This window comes from Protopterus annectens, chromosome 8.part0 (genome assembly GCF_019279795.1).
Source record: "Protopterus annectens isolate FY-2018-M chromosome 8.part0, PAN1.0, whole genome shotgun sequence".
NCBI lineage: Eukaryota > Metazoa > Chordata > Ceratodontiformes > Protopteridae > Protopterus > Protopterus annectens.
In genome coordinates, this window is record NC_056741.1 from 574,477,773 (window position 1) to 574,495,583 (window position 17,811).

The 17,811-nt window shown below is 39.2% G+C and overlaps 1 protein-coding gene across 2 annotated transcripts in view; it reads right to left on the minus strand.

Annotated features, from left to right (window-relative positions):
• EFNA4 (ephrin A4) overlaps positions 1-17,811 on the minus strand; it is an 864,452-nt gene that overhangs the window by 132,027 nt on the left and 714,614 nt on the right. For both annotated transcript variants that reach the window (XM_044080068.1, XM_044080067.1), the window contains exons 3-4: positions 4,047-4,115; positions 3,012-3,101 (exon numbers count right to left, since the gene is read on the minus strand). In XM_044080068.1, coding sequence (XP_043936003.1) covers positions 3,012-3,101; positions 4,047-4,115 — 159 coding nt within the window. The remainder of the gene's footprint in view (positions 1-3,011; positions 3,102-4,046; positions 4,116-17,811) is intronic.

A 17,811-nucleotide genomic window follows, 5' to 3' on the forward strand; every position in this document is an offset into this window, starting at 1 on the left:
ACCATACAGCAGTTGAGTAAGCCTTTTGATATTTCTTTAAAAAATCATTGTGCAAACCATCCACAATCTGCAGGGCTAATTGAAAGGCATAATGGTATACTAAAAAACAAATTGAGAAAATTAATAGCTGAGACAGGAAAAAATGGTTATACTGTTTGCCCCTGGCACTATTGAGCATGAGAACTGTCCCTACAGCAAAAGGATTGACTCATTTTGAAAAATTATTTGGAAGGGCTTATTATACACCCCACTGGAAACTTCTCATGTCATCAGACCAGGAAGCTGATTTCACACTAGCTGAATATATGAAAAAGTTGTTGAGTTCTAAACATCTGTTGCAGTCAAATTCTGTTTCAGATAGAAAGCAAACCAAGATATCAGAAGTGGCAGTGACTCCCGGAGATTGAGTGTGGATCAAAAACATCAAGAGGAAGAATTGGTCATCACCAAGGTGGGACGGTCCCTACCACGTGCTTCTTTCAACACCTACTGCAGTTAAGATAGCAGAATGAGCTTTGTGGATACACCTGATGCGCTGCAAGCTGGTTAAGAACTTTGAGTTGGGACAAAAATCTTACCTCTCCATCGGGGCCCTCAGCACAAAGTCTGGCTACAAAGGGGGGTCAGATCAATAGGACTGATCCGCCTCAACCCCAGTGAAGAAACCATCGGTGCTGAAGGTCCTATTAGGGCAGAGAGTAAGAGCATGTGTCCAAAGAAAAGATGACAGAAACAAGTAAGATCCAACTACACCTACTCGGAAGAGTCAGAGAAAACAGAAATGCAGAAAACCATTTCCACAAAAGCATTGCATAACCATCCTGTTGACTGTACTAGTGACAATAATATTTTTGTTGTGGCCATTCCTTTTCTCAGCCACACAAATTGAACTGAACAAGCGTGCAGAGTGGCACCCGAACTTTAACACTTACCAGGCAATCAAATATGTGTATGCCGAAACTTTCAATGTTTCGAATTGCTGGATTTGCACAGCCTTACCAACAGCATATGGGGGGTCACTGTTAACCTCAGTTCCCCTAGGAGCTGACAAGACCTGGGAAAACCTAATTCATGATACATTAGATGTCACATCACAACATAAAATAGCATTGCACTTGTCTGTTCGACAGAAGGGAACTGTGTGTTTTTACAAGAATGATACAGTTCAGGTGGGTTGGAGCAATTGCAATGTGACTGTTCCCTATAGATGCTACACTAAACCTGATAACACCAGATCCTATTGCAACACAAGCTAGGATACATTTTTTGAATTGATGCATAGGACAACTGAAGAAGTAAAACATAATGCTGAACTCTATAAGCAACTGTCTATAATCGACAAAAAATGTTTCATGCAGAGCCAGGGCATAGTAAAGTTACTACTAAAGTCGAAGATTGTTACTTTGTATGTGGTAGAAAAGCATACAAATGGTTAACTGAGAATTGGTCCGGCAGTTGTTTTTTGTGTTACCTGGTTCCGGCCATACGACACACAGCAGTTTTACCTCAAGGGAAAATTCGGAATGTTCGTGAAATCAAGAAACCTATCAATCCAGTGGGGCAAATCAATGCGCGCTGGAAAAACCATCATGCTGTAGGCGATGGACTGGCACACATGGACTTGAGTGATACTGTTATATCATGGGCAGGTGTACTGCCAGCATATGGAGCAACGAAATCAATCTGGGAACTGAGAAAATTGTCTAAGCTTCTCGAAATAATGAGCAATGCAACCTTTTCTGCCCTAGAACTGGTGACTGATGAACTGACGGCCATGAGAACAGTGGTGCTTCAAAATTGCATGGCTCTTGACTTCACCCTAGCGGCGAGAGGAGGTACGTGCGCTTTAATCCAGGAGGAGTGTTGTTCGTATATTCCTGACCACAAACACGAGATAGACAACCATCTTGAGGTAATTCAGCAGGTGTCAGCCATGACCAATCCAGGACCAAATCCATTGACGGACTTTTTCCAGAAATTGTTTGGGGGTTGGGCAGTATCCTGATGAACATTCTGATTGCTATCTGTGTAGGAATAATCCTATTGGTGATATGTGTGTGCTGCTGCATCTCCTGCATAAAAAGACTGATTAAAGACTTTATAGACATTTCAGTTTCAGAAACCTTATACCAAGACACTGAACTTGAATTGCTAAAAAACTAAAAATGCTTTCATGAGCTTAAATTGAATGACTCTCTTAACTGCAAATCATGAGTGGGAAGAGGTTAGGGGAAGAGAAAAAACTGTTTATGCTAATCTTGAAAGTAAAATAAAAGTATTAAAAGGAGGGAAATGTTAGAAAAATATATAATAGTAATATGTATGCTTAGTGCATTTGAGGTTTAAAAGGGTTAATACATTTATTCTATTCACACTGCATGAATCTGTACAGCTATTAGAAACTTAACAAGAAGCATTTAATTTCTGCTAATGTCACAGACATTTCATTTCTGCTAATGTCATGAAACTTAGAGAGATATTCATCTCTGCTTATGCTATGAGAAAGTATGCAGCTGATAGAAGCATTGATAAAGAAAACAATAGATGCTTGAAAGTATAAACCATAGTAAGCATTACTTGTACTAAAGCTAGAAATGTACCTTGAACCAGACAAAATATAACATGTATTAGAACAGTACAGTTGAAGAAATGAAAAGTTAAAATGGGCTAAAATAAGCATAAGGCCAGGTTGTTTTTCTCAAAATGTTTTGCAAGCTAGCAAATAATCTAACCTAGTCAGCAATAAGTCTAGTAACATTTTCTGTAGAACATACAGAAAGCTGTGTCTAACTACGTCAGCAATAGAATAGTAACATTTTCTGTGTGACAGAAAGAGAACTATAAGAATAACATACTAATCACTAGTAATTCAGACAAACATGCCTACATGCTTTGTCTCCTTGCTGCAAGTAATAAAGGGTGCCTTGCTTGAACCTAACGTGAATTGGTCTTTAAAGTTTTTTCCTTTGACAACATGTCACATGTAACTAACAAAAGGTAGATATACTTACAGCCTTTATCATTGTTTTCTTCAATTCTGCCACCTCCTCCTCCACCCCGTGGCTGAGAATTAGGTTGATTATGGCTATCTGGTTTGGTGGCTGAAACAGAAAAGTGGCATTCCAGGTTTAAAAAGTCTTGTAATGTAAGACCCCCTCTCCCCAAGATGTCTGACTGTCCAAAACATAATTTCTGTTTAAAAGTGATAGTGATAACTGACACAGATGCTAGCTTGAAATGATCAAGATTATGCCACATACAGATTACTTTATCAGCACAATTCTGTTGACTTCCAGCATTCTGCATCATAATAAAATCCATCAAGTTAGATGAATATTTTATCCTCTAGGCACCAAGTATAGAGATCTCTAGTGCAATAGAGAAGAAATGGCAGGTCTTCAGCATAGCATTAGTACTATCCCACAAACAGCTTTATTAAAACTTGTTCACATTCAGTGGTAAGAACAATGTTATCCACTCATGAAGTTTTTGAAACCTACTGTTAAAAATTAAACACGAAAAGACTTTTCATCACAGAAGAAAGAGAAGAACTCACAAATTTATCAGACAGGAAAAATTATGAAATTACCAATGCTAAAAAAACAGATAAATGTAATTCTACCAGCTTAATTTCTCAAAGTATTTTGGGTTTCTAATAACATGACATAATGGACTCCATTACTAAGTCAAATTATGACTATGCAAAATTCATGAAATTAGTACTGTTTCAATCTTTGATGTTACCCAGAAGTGCTCTTCGCAGCACCCGCAATGTGTCCAGAATTGACTCCATGAAGATATGTCAAGATGTTATGCCTTTGTAACTGCCTATACGTAAGATAACCTCATGTAATATCTGGGACTGACACTAATTTACACAGCTGAAAGTCTAGTGAGGACTACATGTAGAACATGAAAAAACTATGTACATATATGTACATATATATATATATATATATATATATATATATGTGTGTGTGTGTGTGTGTGTATATTATGCATATACAGAATGCAAATTCAGCTACATTACTACATTCTTCACTTACTTGTGGCTTTGCAGCATACTGAGAGTTGTAGTTTCAAACAGTGCCCTGCACTGCCTTCATCTGGTTGAGCTAGAAAGCAAAAGAGGCATTTATTAAAGCCAAACACTTATATGAACTTGTGTACTGTTCACAGCACCATCAGTATCACACCTGATCCAAAATGTGTAAAATGACAAAACAGCATTTTTTGACTTTGCACACACTTCTCTCTGTCTATACACATGTATAGACAGGTACATACACACAATATGTACATGCACACATGCACACCTTCTTGTCTACACACGATTCCTCTCAAAAATATTGAAAGTACAAAACGATGAAGGTGCAAAATGTCCTGCCATGCCCCAACAGCTCTGCATACATATACATACATACATGCACGCATACAGTGGATATAAAAAAAGTGTACACACCCCTGTTAAAATGCCAGGTTTTTGTGATATATATATAAAAAAATAAATAAATAAAGAGACCAAAATGAATCATTTCAAAACTTTTCCCACCTTTAATATGACCTATAAATGAGACACAATAAATAATTTCAAAACTTTTCCCACCTTTAATGTGACCTATAACCTGTACAATTCAATTGAAAAACAAACAAATCTGTTAGGAAAAAAATATAAAAAATAAAAAACAAACAATAAGCTGGTTGCATAAGTGTGCACACCCTTAAACTAATACTTTGTTGAAGCACCTTTTGATTTAATTACAATTTTATGAAAAATGTATGTTCATATATCTCAATATGCAGTAATGTAAAATGAGGGGGTAAAAGGCATATATCTAGGAACATTCTAATATAAAATACACATACTGCTACTCTGCCATTCTTTTATACAATGGACTTGCTTTCAGTATTGGTCTCAACGGAACTACTCTATTTAGACCTGGCCATACATCAGCTCAAAGCCTGATCCATTTTGTTTCTGTAACCTCTGTGATTTCTCAAATCACTCAAATGCTGACCCTGTGTCACCCTGTCAATGCTCATGAACTTTGAGGTATGTTCATTACTAGTATTTAATATGTGTTTAGCTAGCGCATTATTAATATTTTTGGTTCCAATATTGTAAGTGTTCTCGGATACTGTCCTTCAGGCGTCTTAGTTTTGCCTAAATAAAAACAGCTGCAAGATGTACAACAGGCCAAATAAATCATATATGTGCTATTGCAATCTGCATTAACATGAAATGTACATCTTTTTCCATTATTGGGGTGGACAAAACAACCACTCCAATCTATACGTTCACAATAAATACATTTCCCACAAGGTAAGGTGTTTCCATGTCCATTGCCATCTACCCCTGCCTCTTTGTAGCCACATAACATCCTTTTAACTGATTTCTTATTTTTGTACCTGAAGGTGGGTTTCTCACCTACTACATTTCTAATCCTTTCATCTCTTTTTAATACATTCCAAGTCTTACAGATTTTTTCCTTAATGTATCGGACATCATTGGAGTAATACAGAGTGTATTTCTGCCTGTCTAATCTGTTCATAGTCTTTTCATATGAAGGTCTACTTGCTGAAGAATAATGGGGCTTGGCTGAATCTTTTCTCATTACGCATACATCATTGTCAGTCTGTTTGATACACTCACTATTATAATCCCTGCTAACAAAGTTAGTATGCAACTTCTGCAAATGTTTTCGGAAGTGGGCTGGGCCTAAAAGCAGATATTTGAGGGGGACTTCACCCCCTTACTTTATACTCAATTATACCTCCAGGGTCACACAACAGTGAGGAAGAGAGCAGTATAGTTGTTTTAACAAGTCCCCCAAGTTCTGATCTTTAATTAAAATGGTATTTCTAAAAAAAAAATTCAAATTACTCACATTTCATAAGTCATTGCTTAGCCAACTTAAAGTATCCTACTGTTGCCAACTCCTTCACTGATGACAGATAAAAATAAAGCCATACCACTAAGCTACCACTTGACTGACATATGTGTTGGAGATGCCCATCTATTTTTTATAGTGCCAACAACCACACATCTATTCTTTACAATAGGCCTAAAAAAATAATATATGCAAATGTGTAAATAATGACTTGAAACTTGTTGTTGTACCCAGTGAACAGAACTAGCAAACATAATACACTTGTTTCTGCACATATTAGCTTCGTCACACATTTACTATAATGTTATGTATACTGTCAACACTACACAACCTTTGTAAATCTTTTGTAAATATTGTATTGGCAGGATTTGTGCTCTGTTAATGGTAATTAAGAACATTAAAAGCTCATTATTTCAGTCTTCTTTACTTTGGTTTACTCTTAAAAGAATGACTGTTTCTCACAGATAAATGTAATCAACACCACATTGATGAAATCAGTGATACAGATCTACCAATGAAAAATTATTTTCATTTTGGCATTACTTTAGTTAACTCTGTGCCATGTTTGTAATATTTTGATTGTTTCTGCCTTTGTGTCCGACTCATGGATGAAAAGTGCCCTCCTGAACCAGCCCACCTATCTGGTTATCAAATAAGAATAAAAAATTGTTTATATATAAAGATGCAGACATACACATACATGCAGATGGAAAGAGATCATACAGACATATTTACAAATGAATCTTTGTCATAATCAACTTTTTAAATAGTCAAATTTCATATGATCAAATTCATGTGACTGACAATTTAAAAAGTTGAACATATGTAAAAACTCAAAAAAGTACAGCTGTGTACCTACCATAAATGTAGATGTTAGAGTGCATTCACTGTTGCAGTCATTACACGTGGGTTATCCTGCTGGCAGGCTACCCGCAGTTGGCCTGAATTCCAAAATCCTGGTCAGTTGCTGTCATCTCTTCCCTGACGTCAGTGCACCAGGGGTATAAAAGATGCAGCCGACGCCATTTTCTTCAGTTTTTCTTGCCCCAGATGTCAGGTGCCCCCAAAAAGGTAGGCTAAAAATCATTACTTATAAAAGCATGCACTAAAATAAACAACACCTTCATCTACAAGCAAATACACCACATAGGTTGTATAGAATAGAGAAGTACAGCTAAGTCCCAGCAAAGAAAGGGGGATGGTGGGTGGGTAACCTGGACTGCAACAATGAATACACTCTAACATCTACATTTATGGTAGGTACACAACTGTACTATGTTCATCGTGTTTCGCTGTTGCAGTCATTACACTTGGGTTGAATCCCAAAGCTGAGGTTGGGCTGCTGGGTCTAAATAGAATTAGGAGTGGCTATAAGGTCCTGCAGAACTGTGGTGGCAAAGCCTGCTCAGGATTTAGAGTAAAGAGGTAAGTGGTAGCGCTTAGTAAAAGTGTGCACTGAAGTCCAAGTTGCAGCCTCCAAAATATCCTTGGTTGGTACTACTCTGAGGAAGGCTGCAGAGGTGGCTGCTGCCCTGGTAGAATGTGGTCTAATGCCCTTAGACACTGATTTGCCATGTTGTGAATAGCAGAAATTAATGTAGTGTCCTATCCATTTTGAAATAGTCTGCACATAGCTTTTCCTTGTGATCCTGCAGCATATGCCACTAAAAGTTGCTCAGTCTTTCTGAAAGCTTTAGTTTTGTCCAAGTAGAAGCGTAGCTGTCTGTGTATGTCCAAAGAATGCAGAAGTCTCTCACATTTATTCTGTGGGTTTGGGTAAAAAGTAGGCAAATAACTAGTTTGGTTAACAGCCACACTGGCCACTAACTTAGGCATAAATGTTGGGTTTGTCCTTAGAGAAACCCTGTCCAGATGGAAGATAATAAAAGGTTCCACAGCCATTAATGCCTGTAACTCTGAGACTCTTCTTGCTGAAGTTATTGCTAGGAGCAGAGCTGTTTTCCATGATAAGAATTTTATCTCAGCTGTATTGGCTGGCTCAAAAGGAGGCAGTGTGAGTTTTTCCAAGACAAAATTGAGGTCTCATGCAGGTATTGGTGCCCTCTTTGGAGGTCTTATGTTTTTGGCCCCCCTGAGGTACTGCCTAAGCAATGGATGTGAAAAAATAGGTGGGTCTGTATTGCAATGAGCTGAAATGGTAGAGGCATGGATCTTAATTGATGAGAAGGATAGGCCTTTGTCCAGCATCTCAGTTAGATATTGTAAAATCTGAGGAATATTTGGAGCATGCGTGTCAATTCCTTGTGCCTGGTTCCAAGCACAAAATCTCTTTCATTTTTCTGCATAGATTTGCTCGTGCTGGGCCTCCTGGCCTCCAAAATAACACCCATAACCTCTTTAGAGACAGGTGTATTCTGAATGGTTACACTATCTGCCATGCAGCTAGATTTAGGGTTCTGAGTTGGCTGTGCAGGATCTGATTGTTTTGTTGGGTCAGTAAATGAGGAATTTGAGGCAATGTCCAGGCTGGGCCTTGAGACAAGCTCCTTAGGATTGGGTGCCAGTGTTGGCATGGCCAATCCGGGGCAATCAGTATCATTTGTGGCTTCTCTTGTCTGACCTTTAGGAGTACCTTGGGGAGGAGAGGCAGTGGAGGAAATGCATATACTGTAAGGTTGTTCCAGCTGAATGACAAAGCATCCACTTTCCATGCTTGTTTGTGATAAGTCCTTGTGCAGAATCTCTGAAGTTGGCAGTTGTGAGGGGAGGCAAAAAGATCTATGTCTGGGCATCCCCATTTCCTTGTTATCATGTTAAAGATTTGTGGATCTAGTTTCCACTCGTGAGGATCCATGAGGTTTCTGCTTAGTTCGTTTGCCAGAGCATTTGTTTTTCCTGGCAGGAATTGTGCTTGCAGGTGTACTTGGTAAGTCAATGCTGTGTTCCACAAAATCATGGCTTGTCTGCAGAGGGGGTAGGAATGTGTGCCCCCCTGCTTGTTTATGTACCACATGACTGTGGTGTTGTCCGTCTTAATCAGCAGCTGTCCTGGATAAGTAGGTACTTGAAGGCTGTCAGGGCATTTTGTATAGCTAGCATCTCTTTTTGATTGATGTGAAGATGCCTTTGGCTTGGGGGCATGTGCCCTGAATACATTTTCCTGCCATGTGGCCCCACCAGGCATAATCTGATGCATCTGTTGTTAGCGTTTGCCTAGCTGTGGGTAAAGTGAATGGCTGTCCCTTGTTGTGGTGACAGGCCTGTGCCCACCATCAAAACTCCTGTTGCAGGCAGGGAATGAGTGAAATTAATGATTCCAGGCTGTGGCAATGTTGAGTCCAAACACTATTTAGATACCATTGTAGTTTCCTCATATGCAGTCTTGCATATGGAATTAGCAGAATGCAAGAGGCCATATAGCCCAGAGCCTGCAGAATTTTTCTTGCAGATAACTGGGTCTTTGTTGCCATGCTTTCGAAGTAAGAAGTCAGTTGCCTTTGTTTGTCTGGCATGAGATAAGCCATCTGGGCAGTTGTATTTAAGCTTGCACCCAGGAATATTATCTCTTGAGAGGGTACCAGTTTTGATTTCTTTTCGTTTACTGTGTACCCTAGGCAAATTAGTAATCTTTTTACAAACGCCAGATGCTTTAGTAGAATGTCTTTGGTCTCTCCGTGAATAAGGCAGTCGTCCAAGTAGGGATATATCTGAATTCCTCTTTGTCTGCAAAATGCAATTACTGGTGCCAGGCATTTTACTGGGCGCAGTAAATAAGCCAAAGGGCAGTGCGGAGAATTGGTAGAGCATTGAGCCAGCTAGGAATCTGAGGTATCTTCTGCAAAATTGTCTGACTGGAACATGCAGGTATGCCTCTTTGAGGTCCAAAGTTACAAGCCAAGCTTTCTTGCCCAGCATGGGCAGAAGCTGCTGCAGAGTCAACATTTTGAATTTCGGAACGTCCAGAAAAGTATTTAGAATAGACAGGTCCAGAATTGGTCTCCATGCTTTGTCCTTTCTTGGTATCAAGAAAAGTCTTGAGTAAAATCCTTGTCCCTGCTCTTGTCGTGGCACTGACTGAATAGCCCTCATGTCCATGAGAGATGAAACTTGGTTTTGTGCCTCTGCCCATTGATTGTGTGGCAGGTCTGGCATACCTTTTGCCTTTGGAAGGGTGTGAAAGTGGAACCTGTAGCCCTGAGAGACTATATTTAAGACCCATTTGTCCTGGGTGATCATGTGCCAATTTTGCGAATAAAGTGCTAGCTTTCCCCCTAAGGGTGCTGCTAAAAGATAAATGCTTGGCATTGGGAGAGGGAAGTCATTGGGACTGTTTCCTATATGGCTGTGATTTGTCTTCTCCACTTTTAGAGGTAGAAGCACCCCATTGTTTGGGCCTGTATGAGCCCTGGGGCTGTTGTCTGCCTCTAGGGTGTCTGTATCTGCCTCTTTGTGGCCTGTCTGACACGGGAAAGGACCAATTCTTAGAAGGCCAGTTCCTGCTAAATCTGGGTGGCTGTACCTGCAAGAAATCCTTTACTGTCTGCATAGATTTAGCTTTATCCTCCATTTTCAACACCTCTTCTGCCTTAACACCAAACAAAGTATCATGCTGTAATGGAGCATCCAATAATTTTGCTTTAACATGATCAGGCAGAGTCTGTTCCTTTAACCAAGCATGCCTTCTAATGACAGAACCTGTTACAGCGGCCCTGCAAGAGGCCTCCAGTGAATCCTAACCACATTGCAAAGTATTTTTTCCCACTTGTTCAGCTGCATGCAATAAATCCTGCATTTCCTTGTTCTCAGAACATTCAGAATTTGTCAACATTTTCTGTTTTAGCAGAGACATTAAGTATTGCTGATATTTAAGCATATGAAACTGACAATTTAAATCCCTTACAGCCAAGGTAGCATAAGTGTAAACTTTTTTCCCCCATCTGTCCAGTGCCCTAGAATCTCTATCTGAGGGGACAGGGTTTTTTGCAGTAGCGGCCTTGACCCCTTTGGGACCCCGAGAAATAGTTTCTGGGTTAGCAGCAGGGTTTTTATATAGAAATTTATGAGAATCTGGAACCTTGTAGTATCTGTCTGGCTTAACAGGTACAGGAGGTAAAGGGTAGGGAGACAGGCCGGACTCTGAAAATACATCATCTACAAAGTCTAGAACAGATGGAATAGCAAGAGGTCTGTGCTGAGGTAGTAAAAGAAAATCTCTGAGCCTTTTCTTAGAATCTGAGTAACCTTGGCTCTCTCAGTGGAAATGTTCCCTCATGGTATGCAGGGTTTCCCCAAAGGAGTAATCCTCAGGAGGAGAAGCTGAAGGAATAGATTCTTCAGCATCAGAATCCTCATAGGGAGGGATAGAGTATCCCTGTTCTGAAGAGGAGTCAGAGGAAATGGAAACCTGATCAGAGGAATCATATTCAGTGTCTTGCCTATGCCTCTTATCAGGAGGGGGATGGGAACCCCTGATCAAAGTAATTAGGTCTTCGGCCATTTTGAGCATTTGTTTCTTAGGCATGGAAGTCTGTCCTGGAGAATGCTGTACTTGTTTCCTTGTCTTTAAAACTGTTTTAGTCTTTGTCTTGGATGCTGAAGATGGCTTGATATAAAGCTGTGTATGTCTGAAAACACCCTCAGAAGCAGATGCCTGCTCAGCGGCTCTGGACCCATCTGAGGGATTAGTTTCCAAAGGCCCAATACCTTGGGTATCCAGAGGCCTAGTTGTCTCCACGTGGGAGTCGGCGGCGGCCTGTGGCTCTGAGGTAGCGGGTGTCAGGGGCTGCGAAAGTGCCTCACTGAGAACCGGCGACTGGCCTAGAAGAGGCTTCGTCGTTGGTTTTGGACCTCGGATGCCCTTCCTTTTCTTTTTCCTTGCACTTTTTATGAACTCCAGTTGTTGGCTGTTCCGACGGCATTATATAGTTAAACCTTCGGCCAAAGTAATGAAAAGCAAAATCGTAACGACGCTTAATAGTGCGTTGGTTAAATCTAGCACAAAACTGACAACTAGCAACGTCGTGGTCAGGGCCTAGGCAAGGAATACAGTAAGAATGAAAATCCTTATGAGGTATTTGCTTCCCACAAGAAATACAATTGTTAACTTTTTTTGACATCGGTCTGGAGCAAGAAAAAAGTTTCCCCAACGGGGTACTTAGCTTTATAGAAGACTTTGGATCTGAAATTCAATTTCAAAAATCTCAGGAGTCGGCCGACCGGCACTTGCAAACTGCTTTTGCTTCGGACACCGCGCGGCAAGAAAGACTGAAGAAAATGGCGTCAGCTGCATCTTTTATACCCTTGGCGCACTGACGTCAGGGAAGAGGTGACCGCAACCGACGCCGGACCAGGACTTTGGAATTCAGGTCGACTGCGGGTAGCCTGCCAGCAGGATAACCCAAGTGCAATGACTGCAACAGTGAAACACGATGAACATCAGCGTGTTACACCCACTGCTAATTATATACAACTCCAAGATGGCACTTTAGTGGGAAAATTGGCATATTTCCAAATCCCACTGTACCATGATATAAGAACAATTTGCTGTTTAAATAAATGTGGATACGTTCGACTGTTTAAATGACTGATCATATGAAATTCTATTCTTTCAAAAGTTGATCTTTTAACATAGAACTATTTGCAAATACGCAAAGACATTGTGACATAGAAGTGGAATAATTGCATATAAATGCCAACAGCAAAACAAGTTCACAAGTTTGTATATTCCCACTCCTACAAAACAAATGTTCGCAGCCCTCGGTGTGTCATGTGGTAATAGCCAAACTGTGGGGGGCTCTACTTCTGTTGAAAAAGTCCACTTTCTAACAGCCAAAGAACAAACACACGTCTCACCCCTTGAAATATTTACTAATGTGGCATTGCAAATGATATGCTGCAACATTTACAAATCTCTTTTTACAAGATGGATAGTGTTTCCTGTCGAAGAAAAAAAATTTGATAGGCCTGTTAAGGTTCACATTACTTAGTTTCATTACCAGTGTTGTAGGCTTAGTATTTCTGACTTCTGTTTTTCCATTTGACCTTCACCATTGACCTCAGATACTATGCTGCATTCCCCTTTTATTTATACCTTAAATGAATAAGGTCTATGCAATAAATATCTACTCGCCATCACTCTGTGTAACAGGGTTTTTAGTCAGGATTTTTAGAACTGCATGCTAACTTTCAGAAAGCATCCTTCTACCACAAGTGTATTTTTTGTCTGTTCCTCATAAAATTTGTGTTTTTTCCTTGCAAAGTATTGAGGATTGAGTTTACTAAATAATGACAGACTTTTGGGCTTCAGTCTTCATATATTTCAAAAATCCATACTAATGCAAAACTTGTCATTCTAACAACTTTCTAAGTTTATAACAGCAATATTTAACATTTATCCCTAAAACTGGGCCTTTGTTACTTCCATGCTGTTTTTGGCTTTCTCTAGAAATCTCGTACAAAGAGGCTGAGTGGTATAGTAGGAAGGATGCTACTCAGAGAAGGGGATAATGATGGATGGCAGGACCACAAAAAATTGGCCTTGTTATTACTTGCAAGGTACTGGCTCAGGTTTGTTTAGCACTATGTCATAAGAGTTCATCCATTACCTTAAAAGGGCTGCTGGTACCATACTCTTCTTTGTACCCCCTAATTTGCCACTTTGGGGATGCTGGTAGTTCCAAGGTTGCAGCTCAGTTCTGTGGGTGCACTTTCCTTTAACTTTCAGTCTCTCTACCTTTGCTCTATTGTCTTGATTGCTTAGGAAATTCCCTGTATTCAGCAAAACAAACCTTGAACTTGTTTGCCTGTCTAATGTAACCTTGAGGGGAAACAGATGGCATTATAGTAACACGAAGCCTCTGTTATTACATTCAGATCAGCATGATGCCCTCATCCAGACATTCTTTTCTACAACAAAAAAAAATCCTAAAGCGTAATGCAGGAACACTAATACTGTGGATAAGATAAGATAAAAACATGAAGATAACAGCTTTTTAGTTTGTGTGTGCATATGTGTGTGATTGCCCTTAAGTTATTCTATCCATTATTTCCTGTTGAGTTACATTTGACTTTTGTAGTGACCTTCTGAACGAGCATCACTTCATCTACAGAGTTAACTAGACAAGTACGAAATGGAAGCCTTTCTTCTGTATCTTTCTATCAAACACACACACACACACACACACACACACACACACACACACACACACACACACACACACACACACACACCTACTGCCAATTCAAAACTGCTACACAAGTTTGAATTAGGGCTGAATACAAAACATGAATAAGCATTTGCAGAAAAAAAAACTTTTGGTTTGTCTGGGTTCCACAAATCTACTTACCACACACAAGGAAAACACAAATATTGTCACCTTTACATTAACCAAGTTATACAGGAAATTTAGGGTCTATATCACAATGTCAAACTTACCAAAGTTCGATCATTGTAATATCAAACCCTTATATCCAAAACCCAACAAAACCGAAAGCACAGAACAGCGATTTTTTTTTTCCCAGGAAAAAAAATCGCTGTTCTTTGACAAAAAAAAAACCTTAACCTTAAACTGAAGAGGTGGGCTATGCCCCCCCCCCCACATCCCCCCTACTTAAATATACCAACTCCGAGATTGCACCACAGTGGAGGAAATGGCAAAGCCCCGAAAATGCCCCACCGATTTTTTTTCCTGGGAAAAAAGTCTGTGCCGTGGCATCGCTATTTTCCACTTTCGGACTTTAAGATTCGATATTACAATGTTCGAACTTGTTTTAGTTTGACATTGTAATACAGACCCGGAAATGTAGGGATATTTCACCTTCCAGCTTGCCTTCTGACTGAAGAGAGTATAGAGAGCTTAGTACTCCTTTCCCTGTTTACTTGCTAGGATCTATACATTGCCTCTGCTGATCAAATTGCAGAGTGGCTTCTCAGGTGGCCTACATGTAAATGGGAAGATATACCTTCTCACTATGTGTACTTCACACACTAATTATGATATTAGTTAATAAGCAGTATTCAGTTTTTTTTTAAAAAGCTGCATTGTTTTTTTTTTTTTCACCTTTGTCCTTGGCAATCTGAGTTTCCCTTTTCAGTCAGCCTTATCCCCAGCCCTAGATGCACTTGGATGCTCCGGAATTTCTTCTGTCATTATTTAGTTGGAATTCTAAACAATTCTGAAATTCAATCCATGCCAAGTCAAATTGTGGCAAGTTTCAGTTTTCACTTAGAGACATTTAATCTACTTTCTAGCAGTGACCTGACCCTGAAAAGTAAGTCATTAAAAAAGTCTGTTGTGGGGGGAAGGTGCATTGCTTTCAGAGACTATAAAGTTGACGAATGTATCAGGACTAATCTCTGTTACTACGGACATATTCAAGTCTGCTTCAAACCCAAAATCTGTAACGGGTTTGATCATGGAGTGTATGTTTTAGTCTTTAGTAGCAAAGGATAGACATTATACATCAAAAAGTTCTTAGTCAGGAGTCTGTCCATATAACTGGAAGTAGTATATCTAAAAACTGTATAGTGGTCTCAAACACTCATGAGAAAATATGTTAAGCAGGATGGGAAAGGACAAAGATCTAGCTATTTCCATTCACAGGTTACATCTGACAGCAAGCAGACAGAAACAAGTTTGTGAGCTAGTTCAAGCTTTAGACAGAGTCTTTATATACAACTGATAGCCAGGACACTTTAGTTAATGTATACTATGGTCTTTTGCAGGCACTGTTGGGTCTGAAATGTCAGCAGTGACTGTGCACAACAGATACCACACTTGCCTTTAGAGCAAAATGCCATGGGTTCTATTCCCACACTATGTATATAGATTGTTCACACTGCAGTTTTACATATGGGGGAGGTCCTGCACTTCTGAGTGTGTCATCCTTCAGAAGAGATGTTAAATGAGGTCCCATATGCTTGAGTTGGTGGCAGATCAGGTGGATATAAATGATCCCAAGACACCTATTGAAAAGAGTAGCAGAAGTTCTACAATGCCCTGGCCACATTTCCCCTTGTAGTATCAATACCACCTTTGGTATCCCCAGAAAACAAGCTACTAGCCTATTGGGACTAACCCAATTAACAAAAGGTAAATAAAATAAAATGTGTTTCTGATATATAACAGAATCGCAAGTAGCAAGATGGTTTTGGCTATTTCTTGGGGTTGTAGATTTAAAGTATAACATCTGGTTTGGCTGAAAGTAGACAACTTTTGTCTTGCCTGCTTTTGGTTGTATTCATTGACTGAAGGATTCATAGAGTTCAGTCAATTGCAATATTACTACCCTACATCTGGACTCAGAAATGTGATCTCTGAGGAATTTAGAGGAAGAGACCATTCAATGTAATTGATAAAATGAATGAAGGGAGAATATTTAAAAGGGTCAAAGTCACACTTCCTAGCAAATCTAAAAATGAACTCTTCACTAAGGAGGCATTTATAGAACTCTTCAGATCTTAACAGAGACAAGATATGCAGGTTTTTGTGTGGGTCAGTGGATTACATGACAGAGGTCAGCAGCTGACAAATTACCTGAGAGTCTTGCATTATTGATTTACTTGGAGATCACTGTTTAGATGGAATGCCAAGATGATTAAACAGAATGTCAGAGGTTCTCTATCAGGCATATGCTGGAGGAGTAAGTGGCAAGGCACAAAGATGTCATCTAGTATAATTTGACAGTTACAGCAAAGCAAGACAATTGAGCATTTCTAAATGACTAGATGTAGCTAAAAACTGACGAATCACAAAACTGGCAACAGATTAGGACCATCTGGTCAGCCTAGTTTGGCAGAATGTGCAGGGGATTAAAGCTATGAGCTGTAAACAAGCTATTTCCTTTGGTTCAGGGTTTGATTCCCGCATGTGACTGAACAATTCACTTAACCAGACAATGCTCTTGGGCCAGGACTGAAAAAGGTCTATTTGGATTAGTGCTCTACCATGGTTAACAAATATAAAAACAAATACGATCAAATAGTCAGCCCCTTTTACGGTCTTAATAGATGAATTTCAGATCCTACAAAACCAATAACTACTTTACCTCAACAAGAACTGCCTTATGCCACAACACAAAAATAATTTCTGTAAACTTTGACTTTCTTGTTCAAGATGTTCCACAGATCCATCTCTCCTTCTGTGAAATAATAATTTGCTATGTTTCCCTTAGCTGCCTACTACATCTTCCTTGTCTCCTTACTCTTTATATAGTTTTTAAAAGATGGCACCTACATGCATACTATGAATTAACTAACATGCATAAGGCTTTTATCAGTTCTTATGGAGGAGGTGTTCTTAGCTTTTTAGAGGGTAGACAGGACTTATTCCACAGCAATTAAATGGGGTGGCTGTGACTGTGGAACCTGCTGAACACCTACAACTATGAATGGAGCAAAATTTGAACTAAATTCATCAGCTAGAATATTAGATATTGTCTTTGCATCAGCAGTATTATTGTTAAATAGTTAACCAAAAATAAGGCAATGGAAGGTTCACCAGAATAAAATCCACTGTTTTATTGATTGCACATGATATTAAAAAATGTAAAAACACATCCAGAACGCATTAACTGCATCCCTGGGTTTTCATCACAAAAATTTATTCAAATGAGCATACCTACTTCTGAAACCCCTTTATATACAGAAACATCCCCAATTAATCAATTAACAAACTATTATACTTTTAAAAACAGTGCAAAAAAACTATATACACAAACAATGAAGCACAATAAATACAGAAGTGCATAGAAAGTCATTTGTTGGTCAAGCAGGAATCTTGTAAAAAACATTATTTACAATTTGTAAAAACTTATAAAAAATGTTTAAAAATATAAAACCTTTTTAAAACCACATTTAAAACACTGTTGTGTAGGTCATACAAAATGTAAAACAGCACCATCTGCAGGAAAGTCACATCATTTAAAGTTTAGCTGACCTAATCTTTAAGACTGGCTTCAA